Source organism: Eupeodes corollae, chromosome 1 (genome assembly GCF_945859685.1).
Source record: "Eupeodes corollae chromosome 1, idEupCoro1.1, whole genome shotgun sequence".
Lineage (NCBI taxonomy): Eukaryota > Metazoa > Arthropoda > Insecta > Diptera > Syrphidae > Eupeodes > Eupeodes corollae.
The window spans coordinates 15,540,947-15,552,301 of NC_079147.1; the positions used below are offsets into that span (position 1 = coordinate 15,540,947).

General features: G+C 38.0%; 1 protein-coding gene across 1 annotated transcript; it reads left to right on the forward strand.

Annotated features, from left to right (window-relative positions):
• The first annotated feature begins 10,377 nt into the window (after positions 1–10,377).
• LOC129945667 (uncharacterized) lies at positions 10,378–11,038 on the forward strand. Its single transcript, XM_056055550.1, has 2 exons — positions 10,378–10,979; positions 11,032–11,038. The coding sequence occupies exons 1-2, from the start codon at positions 10,378–10,380 to the stop codon at positions 11,036–11,038; spliced, it is 609 nt and encodes a 202-aa protein (XP_055911525.1).
• Positions 11,039–11,355: the final 317 nt, after the last annotated feature.

An 11,355-nucleotide genomic window follows, 5' to 3' on the forward strand; every position in this document is an offset into this window, starting at 1 on the left:
TTGACGATCTATTGCGATTGTAGCCGTTCGTCGTTCCTAGAAACTCCCTGTTTTGCCTTGGTTCTAGAAACCCAGAGTTCTACCTTGGCTACAACAAGGTAGTAGTCCAAGTCGAAGTTAGCTTCTCGGAAAGTTCGGACATCCATGATGCTGGAAGCATGTCTAACGTCGACCGCAATATGATTAATCTGGTTGACTGTATATATATATCTGGAGAACTCCAAGTCCCTTTGTGGATGTTAAGGTTTGTAAAACGCGTACTGGCTACCATGACGTTTCACCGCACAGCAAAGACGATGAGCCTGAATCCCTTGTCGGAATTATTCCACCAACGATGTCTTCCCTTCCTAGCTTGGCATTAAAATCGCCCAGGACACTGCTTATATGTTTTGTCTATGAGCTCGAAGAACATATCCTTGTCAGGGATGAGAATGCTAAGCAAGAAAAGTGAAACATTTTGCCCAAAAAAACGAAGTAGATTTGTAAAATATGTAGCAGATAATGAAAAAAACACAAAATACACCACCTAGTCTTACTTAGACGTAAAATTGTATGTATTTAAAGGTTAAATGCTTCTTGAAATTCACAAAATTCAGTTTGTCGTTTAGAGCTGTGAGAAAAATAAAAATAAACATCTTGTAAGTATGTCTCAATTTAAAATTCAATTTTCGTTATTGCCGCTGATGCACATAAATGCAGCGAATAACAGGCACAATGAATCAATTCAACACATCTTATATGAAATTTTGTGCGTAAGACAAAATTTCAAAACGAAGCAGAAATAAGTTGCTACGTAGCAGATACATACAAATAAATTAATGAAGTAGATCTGCTACATATGAAGTAAATACTCATCACTGATCCTTGTAGTTATCATCTTTCTCTTTTGTGGGGGCGTGTGCTCATATTAGACTCATGTTGCCGAATTTAGCCTTGATGCGGACGGGGATGAGGCACACGTTCATGCACCCATGTCGCAGTTTTTCATCCTCTTTTTGCCCGGACCATCCCCTCGTATTTCCTGGATGTCTCTTTTTATATCAGCTTAGGGCCTTCGCTAATTCTTCGACTGCACGTGGTCTGTTAAGGGACTAACATTCCGTGCATATCCGAAGTTCGTTGTCCTTAATTCCTTTCCGTGGGTTGTCAACAGTAAATCCGTTCGTATTCGAGGCTTGTTGGTGCTTCGCAACTGAGTTTTCTTTAAGGACCAAGTCCTTGGTTTATCTGCAAGGGCTAGAGCCGGCATAACCGCTCCTTACAGGCTTTTGCTTCGAATATGTCGTAGTAGCCCTATAAGGTGTTTGCTAAGTAGTTCAATTCCATTTTGGACATTCTTCTGCTGCCGTCTAAATGAAAAGAGAGGTGCCTTAGTGGTAACACTTCCCACTCCCAACAACTTTCCACTGGGGTTGGAACCCAATCTCTAGTTGAGGTTCTAGCCGCCCAATGTTCACCACGGGGAGTGAGAGTTAGAGTTGATAGACAGAGGTGGGTTCTGAGAAAAATCTGTGAACGTGTGTACCATTTGTACATCGTAATCGAACTCTACTGAACTTTTTAAAAAGGTATCTTTTGTACTTACTCATATTTCGTAAAATAATCATGCACACATTATTATTAAAGTTCCAAAAGTCAAATATGTCAGATAAGAGATCGATTTCTGACAATACAGAACGTAGTGCGCTGCCAATTAACCAATATCGAGATGTAAAAGTAAAGGAATGCTTTGGATATGTGATCGACTTTAGCTAAACTTAGGACACATATTTTTAAAACACACCTTTTAAAAAAATTATTAACAGGAAGCTTTTGACAGCTTCTTTTGAAAGCTTCTAATTGAACAGGAAATGTTTGGCAATATGTACCTACCTATTTTAATTTATTCAAAAAACTGACCAGACTAAACAACTGCAAATAGCTTGTTAAATAAATAAATATCTGCATTTAGGTAGGTTAGGTACTAGAATTGAATAGGTTAAGAAAAATCCAATTAGCTTCATTTCAATATACCTATATTCTGTAAATCCGACTCGATGCAGAGCTATAAGAAGTATTTCGAGGTCATTCCGGTTGCATGGTAATTCGAATGTAGGTATTTTTATACTGCTTGGACAACAATAATAATAATATCCACAAAGCATAATAAACAAAATGCACGACTTACGGAACAAACATATACCTAAACCAAAACACAAAGTAAATCTTTTGCGTGATGTAACGCTTACCCACCATTCGCATAAACGCTTTAGTAAAAATGCCAATTTTCTGCTCGAAATAAAAATCAAACGTGATGCAAAATGCTGCTTATAATATTAGGGTGGTGTTCGAGTACGGTGTTCCTTATGCTAACAGGAGAATCGGACTTAATCGACTTTGATCTATGAAATGTTATGACTTGAGGAACTTTGTGAATGGTTTTCATAGTCATCGTAGATATTGTCTAAGTGGCAGTTGGAGTGTAATTGCCTTTGATTGTCACAAACGACGAAATTGACTTTGTCTACCAACTAACGCCAGCGACGCACGAGGCGACGGACGCTGTGGCGACTCTACGCGAGTCCATTTGTTCGATTCGAAACCATTTTATAACCATGTGACTTATATCAATCAGTTTTTGTTGAAAGGATTTTTTCCACTGTGCCACTATACTCAAGAACTCAAGCCATGAGACTTTATCTAAATACCATATCAATAACTGACCTCGACGTTCGTACCCGCCACTGCAATTGAATTCACTGAAACCTAATATCTGTGGGGCTCCGGTCAACGAGACGTTGATTTAGTTTTGTCTGAAGTGGAAGTATTGGTTTTGTGCAAATGCCAGGCTTAAAGTTTTGTTACAGCAAGACACTTTTTCGTCTTGTTGGAAATTGGAATGTATTTAATGAGAATAACTTTTTTAATCACTGCTAAATCTTAACCGCACTAAAACATTTTGAGGCAAGTCTGTGCGACCGAAAACTATTGCATTATTATTACTTTTTGTTTTTTCGTTCAAGACATGTTAATGGAATAACTCCCTCCGGTTGTGGTCACTTCTATAACGCAGCGACCCATAAAAATTCGAAAGGAAAAACGAAAATGTAAATCATTCAAAAGACAAAACTTCAAGACACATGAACAAGTGGCCCTGTCACAGGGAACAAGCAGTCTATGATACTCGAGCTGGAGCTGAAGCTGAATCTGAACCCTGAGTGTTAAAACGACTTTACAAAAGTATATTTGCCTGCAATTATACAATCTATCTAAAACTATATTTAAACCTTATCTATACCATAGTCATAAGAGAACTTAATCTGAGTGACCGACGCGGCGGCTCTATGATGCTATGACTGAGAATGAAAAGTCTATGAACCGAACACGACCAGTTGAGACTTAGGAGCCAAGCCGTGTGTTTAAGAAAGTTAAAGTTGGCGTGGCTACCCTCCTTGAACAGATGTGTGACCGGCACGTAGTCGACGTCGTTGTCGTCGTCGTCATTCTTAATGTACGACAGTTCTTTGAAAATCTGGACCGGACTGAGAGAATGAATTAAGCTATACACTATTTGAATGGAAAAACGATAAACACACCTCCTTTCCACCTTCCGAGATAGAAGCAATGACGACGACGCCAGATGGTGTTAGATGCAGGCGATAGCTCTGCGGGGTACAATTCCTGTGTTTCGTGTTTTCACTTTTCTATGTAAAAATCCGCGATGGTTAAGAGCGATTGTGTCTTATGTTAGTGGGATAGTTGGTTGAAATTTGAAGAGGCAAGGTCGTCGGAAAAGTATAGCATTTTAATAACATCACTATAAGTTGCAGATACAACCGGAAGTAGGCAGTGCCTTGTTATAGATAAAAAAATTATTTATTTAGTTTAGCTTATTGATTTTTCATTTGGGGTATGTTATTAAAGACAACAACAAATTATGTTTTCTGAACTATGTTTCAATTTTCAATTTAATTCCGATAAATCTTATGTACTATTTTCTCTTCTCAGAAAAGAGTTTTTTTTTTTAATTTCTGTTCTCCCATTATATTAATTCTGTAATGTCAAGCAATTTCAAGCATCTTTTTAGAGATTTATGAATTCTAAAAGAATGTTCCAACAATTATGTTGTAATAATAAAAATATTGAACCGAAAATGATTGTGAATTTTGTTGGGCAGATTTTTGAAAGTATTTATAGCTCGTCTGCATTGTCAGCAACAAATAATCAATACATTAATTCCTTACCTTCTGTTTTCGATTGTTCTAATATTTGCTTTTATTTAAGTGATTGCTTTTATTTAAGTGATAACTTAAAAGATTGCAGATATAATAGGATTTTTTGCTATTGTGCAAGTTACTGTTTCGCTATTAAATTTGTTTCTAATAATGTAGTCTATATTATTGCTTCGATTTTTAAATTTGGATCAATAAATCTGGTAACAAACTATAGACCAATAACTTAACTATCTGTTTCTACAAAGCTTCTAGGTAACATTTTTCAAGATATATTTAAAGGGACATGTAAGTAAATCTTAACGTGGTTCTTGAAAAGGTAGGCCTACTAATTCTAATCTAGTAGAAATCACAAATGTGTGCATAAATACTCTGTAGAATCGGAACCTAGCGCATATGATTAAGGCAGATGTTATTAAAGCCTCTAACAGGATAAATTTAAATATTCTATTAGAGACAATACAAGCGTAGGGCATTCAAGGACCGCTAGTCACATGGTTTTCTCCATATTTACTTGGTTGAATACAATATGTTAAGATTTTCTCAAATTAAATTAATGTAATTTCTGGTGTTCCAGAAGGTCTTATAGCCCTTGTCCGTTTTTGTTTTTGCTATTTATTTATTTGCAATTGCTGGAAATTTCAGGGTAGATTATTTTAATATTTGTGGGCAGAATTTTCTTTCTGTGTACTCCCATACTGCCTTAAACAGGCCAGTTTTATTGGCACTAAGTGAAACCCAAGTAGGTTACGATTCCGATCCCATTGAATTCTTTATTTAAGGGTATAACTTGGTGCCATTATCTTTTACCACTATGTTCTCACCATATACATTAGGAATGATGTTGCTTATCAGTTTTTGCCACAATATGGTCTCTGCACCAATTCTTTTTTAAATTTTATGTGGTTTAAATTTTCCGTGAATAAATTATTCACTATTGCTTCCTTTATCGAAGCCCCAATCTGGACAGTGTCAACTTCTCGTGAATTTGATGCTTTGTCTGATTCCATCAAAATAATTGTTTCGACCTATCCTCGCACCTCCTTGTTACGGGCAATTCAATACTTCATGGCTTCAACATTCGGGCCAGACAACACCGGAAGGAATGTGTGCTGAGATCTCAGCTGAGTTGAAGCACGTAACTCAGCTAGTCAACGAGCCCACTCGAATATTGGACGTGGTAGGTCGAGCAGAAAACACTCCTGACTTGTTTCTTACCTCTGACCCTGATGGTTAGTACACTATTAATGTTCTTTCTCCTCTAGGCACATTTGACTATTAAGTCATTTTAGCAAATTTCTCGTGTAAAAACTCTCCAGTTAAAGAAAGAGCTAATAAAAGAACCGTTTGGCAATACGAGAAAGCCAACCGGGACGGTTTCAATAATTATTTTCGGATCTTTAACTGGTCACTTTGCTTCCTCGATAGTGACGTTGATGGCAGTGCTGATATGATCACAGGTTCAATTCTCCTGTAAATGAGAACTTTTATCCCAAATAGTGTTAAAAGTAAGTTTCAGTTGTTTTAAAGCCATTCCAACTGAGGAAACCGGAATAAGTTCAAGCGAGTCAGGAAGGCCTGCAACGTCCATATTCGACAGACCAAATTTTTGCATGACTAAAAATTACGGCAAAAAATACTGCAATGTCGCAAGGGCAGTACATTTGTAAAAAATATGAGGAATTCTTCGTCTTCGTCGGTTCCTCTGCTCGTTGTGAATGACACTCCATTTGTTAGCTCTAAAGAGAAAGCAAATCTCTTTGCTAGGCAGTTTCCCGCAATTCCACGCCAGTTAATGTTATGACTCCGCCTGTACTTGGGCAAGTTAATGATTCTATGGGGTCAATTTTTTTTCGCACTTCTACTGTGTCGAGAGTCCTAAAAGATCTTAATATACATAAATCTGCTAGTACGGATGGTATTGGCGCTATTGTTCTGAAGGGGTGAACGCTGGCAAAACCACTGCGTAGCCTTTTCATCTGTCCTACTCCCCAGGTCTCGTTCCGATCGGATTGAAAACTGCCTTTTCCCAAAAAAGGCTTAAGAAATATCTCGAAGATCGAAAGCTTCTTAATGACTGAGAGTACGGCCTTGGTAGCAATAGGTTCACTGGTGATCTCATAGTACATCTCACCGAACAGTGGAGCAAATCTTGACTTTGCTTTGTAGAAAGTAAGATTATTGATATTTCAAAAGCAAGTGATAGAGTTTGGCTCCCTTATCGAAAATGCGGTTTTCTTGAATTCCTCCTTCATTGGATTATTAATTACCCTTCTAATCGTTCAATACAAGTTGTATTGGATGGATTCAAGCTCCGTTTTGTCTCCGACTTTGTTCCTCATTTTTATAATCATTTATCTTTTATCTGAAACCTCTAACCGTCTAAATTATTTCGCGGACAGTACCCTCAGGTTTTCATATTCTCTTAGATTCTCAAACTTGTTCTTCGGATATGGACTACCAATGGCAGCGTATGATAAGCTCATTAAATTCTGATCTTGACAGCATTGTTCAATGGGGAATCAAAAGCCGCGTAGAATTTAATGCTTTGAAAACTCATTTGTCGCAAAAGCATAACCCTCCCCCACTGGCACTATCCATGAGTGGTACTTGCATCGAGGAGACTGAACAGCTATCAGGCCTAGGTGTGTGTATTACAATATTGGAGTGATCACATATTTGACATTGCCTAAAATGCTGCAAAGTGTTAATTTTTTTTGTCGACAATGCAAGAAGTTTTTTTCCCCTTCTGATCTGGCTATAATTTATAAACCCTATATTCGTCCAAAACTTGAGTACAATTCCCATATTTGGGCAGGTGATCCTACATGTTTCATATCGCTCATTATTTTATCGCTACTTCCATAGGCAATGCTCTAATGAAATAGCCAGTTGCATTCCTCCCCTCAAACAATTCAACCATAATACTCGTTCTTTTGGGAATGCTCATCAGTTTACCCTTGAGCCCAATTTTGGTCGAAATGTAAAGTACAGAGATTCTTTTTTAGTCCCACTGCACGAATGTGGAATGCTTTACCAGACTCAATATTTGTGCATCGGTATCTCGTTTCAAATCCTATCCTCCCTTCCTAAATACTCGCACTGTGTATAATCATTATAAGGGTATTTATATCCACTTAAGTGTGCGTACAATATAAAAAAAATCCTGGTGTGCCCCAGGACTCTGTTCTATCTCCAACACTCTTTCTCATTTTGATTAATGATCTCCTGTCTGCAAATTCTAATCCAATACACTGTTTTCCTGACGATAGTAATCTTTGCTTTTCATATTTGTTTCCAGATTCATATCCTCTTCTTCGGATGTAGAACTGCAACGAAAAAATATGGTAAGCTCATTAAATTCCGACCTAGACAGCATTATACAATGGGAATTAAAAACTGCATGGAACTTAATGCTTCGAAAACCCAATGCTGTCTTGTATCATTAAAGCTACATATACTACATTGCCAGTATCCATGGATGGCGATGTTGCCAGAAAATTCGGCAAGATGTTTGGGGTTTCCAAAGCAAGACAAGAGGTTTTCTCCCCCTCTGTTCTGGCTGTTATCAACAAGACTTATATACGTCCAAAGTTTGAGTATAACTCCCATATCTAAGCTGGTGCTCCTGCAACTTACTTAAGCCTCTTGGAAAGTATTGAACGTAGAGCATTTAGATTGATTGGTGATAATACCATTATAGGATCGAAATGTTTCTTGTCTCGCCCTCTTTAGCATTATTTTAACGGTTTATGCTCTGTTTATTGCTCGCACACAGGAATGGTTGAGAATTGTAAGTTACTAGGCCCTGGTTCTCTACGGACTGTTGCGCAACTTAATTTATTTATTTTTTTTAAGCTTAAGAGAAATAGCCAGCTGCATTCCTCCCTTAAAAAGTTCAACAATAATACTCGTGTTTCTAGGAATACTCATCAATATACCCTCGAGCCCAACTGCGATCGAGTTGTCAAGTTCAGAGAATTATTCTTTAGCCGTACTACGTGAATGTGGAATGCCTTGCCACACTCTGCCTTTCAGATTCATGACAGTTTTCAAAAACTATGAAAATGAGAAAAAAGAACTTGGTAATATAACTTTAAATGGGCAAGTTTAATGCAATAATTCGTTTTTAAGGGAAATCATATTCAATCTGATTCTGAATATAGGGATTATGAACTAAATCGGAAGGTATGAAATTTTCTGTGTCATCTATGGGTCTTATATTTTTTTCTGTAAAGAAATGCAATATTTATGCAAGTACATTCCCTCTCCACCTCCTGCGAGAAATTGATAAATCCTCCAAAAGTAGTAATTGTCATGAAAATTTCTGTCCCAAAATGCCCTTCGGATTCGGGTTAAAATTGTAGATCTCATCAATCTTTGACAACATTACACGCACACAGGAATGTTGAGCTTTACTTTGTTTTATAAAAAAAAAAAACGAATAAAGAACTCCATATTTGTATTTGCATCCATATAAAGTCCAGCTCGCACAACATATGAAGCCAGCATACCATTCACAATGTATTAAATACGTCGAATGAATGCTTGAACAATGTTTCGAACAAAATCTTTCCTCAGTGACGAAGCCCAGTTTTTACTTGGTGGGTATGTGAATAAACAAAATTGTCATATTTGGGGTTCTGAGAATTCTCAAGTAATTAAAGAGAGCCAATTGAATCCACAAAAAGTCACTGTTTGTTTCGATCTATAGTCCGGAGGTGTGATTGGAACATACTTCTTCCAAAATTGACTGTCACCGTCAATTCGGAGCGTTATGGTCATATGATAACCCACTTTTGTTTGCCTGCTATTAAAGAATACGACTTGAAGAATATGTCGTTTTAGCAAAAGGCGGTGCTACATGCCACACAACTTGAGCGAATTTGGCTTAATTGCAATAGACATTTCCTGGCCGCTTAATTTCTTGTCGTGGCGATGTGAACTGACCACCAAGAGTATGCGATTTGACACCGCTGGACTTTTTTTGTAGAGCTACGCAAAAGACCGTGTTTATGCAGATAAATCATTGATTCTTAAGCACTTGAAAACCAACATTCATCAAGTTGTGGCTGAGACACAGCCCAATATGTGTCAAAAAGTGGTCTAAAATTACCAAAAGAATCAATGCTTGCAAGCAACAATTCGAGTGGTGGTCATATAAATGATGTATAGTGTTGCACACAAAATGGTAACGTTCAAACTTTATAACAAATAAAGAAATATTTTATAAGTGTTTTGTTAACATTTACTTTTGACACAGCAAAATGGATACCCCTCATAATATAAACTTTAATACAAGTCGCTAAAATTATCAAGAGATATTTTGGGTTAACCACAATTTTCACTGTTTTTTTGAGATTCCTTTCTGCACTATTATCTATATATCAAAATGTATACGAAGTCGGTATCTCTACTGGTTTTTAAGATTTGGACGACGAAAAAAACTTCCCGAACATACGAATGTATACGTACACAGGCACGCACAGACATTTCTCTACAGATGTTTTATTTAGATTCTAGGGACCTTGAAATTTCCAATCGGACCGATGAGAAGTTAAAAATACAATTTTGAACAAATATTGGACAGTGTTTCAAAAATATCTATTTAAGTGTTTAAAAAAGTGAGTGATAAAGTGTATGTAGCGACAAGTACCAATAAAAAGAACGCACTACAAGAAACCTGTTAAAACAAGCACACCTACTGCAAGCTTTTGCAGCAGCTGTCATCAAAAAAGATGTCTTTCCTTCTTCTTTCCCGAGACGTGGACAAAAAAGGTTGCATTGAGTGCATCGTGAAATTAAAAATTATATTAAGATTAAGTTAAGATTTGTACAAACGATATTATTAATTAATAAAGTATTTCATCTTAGAACGACTTAACATTGGTGACCCCGCGTTTGAACATTTTAATTTATTTTGTTTGCATTCACTGCTAACCTCAACCAGTGCATCCAGCCTCGCCATCGCTGCCAAAAAAAAAAAAAAAAAACAAATTTTAATCCACCAGAATCAACAGCATCCCGGCATATTTTTGTTCTTTTTCTACTTATATCGTTGCCAAATATTGCTAGAATTGTGTTGCGCATTAGTTTTTGCTTCAATTAGTGCAATAATTCATTAGTTTTCTCGTCTTATCACTAATTAAAAGACCCAGGCAACGATATGAGCAAAAATGGAGCAGAAGACAAAACAGGCGACGACGAGGGAAAACCCGCCGATGATCCACCTGCAGATCTCCGACCGATGGCAATTTCTGGACTCTCTGTAGCTGCACGAATGCCTCAATTTTGGCGTGACCGACCGTCGCTATGGTTTGCACAGCTCGAGGCTATTCTTTCTGCTTCCAAGCCGAACGACGACACAAAGTTTCAGTACGTCGTTGCCAATCTTGACCGGAGGGACCTGGAACAAGTGTCAGACATTCTTCTGACTCCGCCATCAGCAAACAAATACGCGCTGGTCAAAGCTAGGCTAATTGAAGTTTATGAAGAGAGTGACGAACAACGTTTGCAGCGCCTAATAGAAGGTCTTGATCTGGGCGACTCTCAGCCCTCTCAGCTTCTCCGGCGCATCCGCGACCTTTCAAGATCTTCAGGCACTCCCGATATGGTGCTGCAGGTCATGTGGCTTTCTCGTTTGCCATCAAATGTGAGATCGATTCTTTCCGCTGTCAAAGGCGATCTGAACACACTGGCCGACGTCGCGGATAAAATAATGAGCCACTCATCGTCTCCTAAAACTATTGCTGCGCTACCACCACCGACGTCTTCAAAAGCAAATACTTCTGTAACCGAGAGTATAAACAGTATTTTGCAGAGGCTAAGCACACTAGAAAAGCAGATCAAACAAAACGCCATCGTCAAATCCACACACCAGCCATCAACAACCCATCACCAGAATTCAGGAGTTCGCCAGCGCAACACCACTCCTGGTCATTGTTGGTTTCACCGAAAATACGGCTCAAAGGCAAGAAAATGCACATCACCATGTACCTACAAGCAGGGAAACGCCAACCAGCAACTTTAGGTGAGGCTTCTTCGGTTGCTGGTAAGTCAAATCGCCTCTTTATTCACGACAAAATTTCTGGCCATCGCTTCCTTGTAGATAGTGGAGCCGCCATATCAACTTTAGCCATCAAAA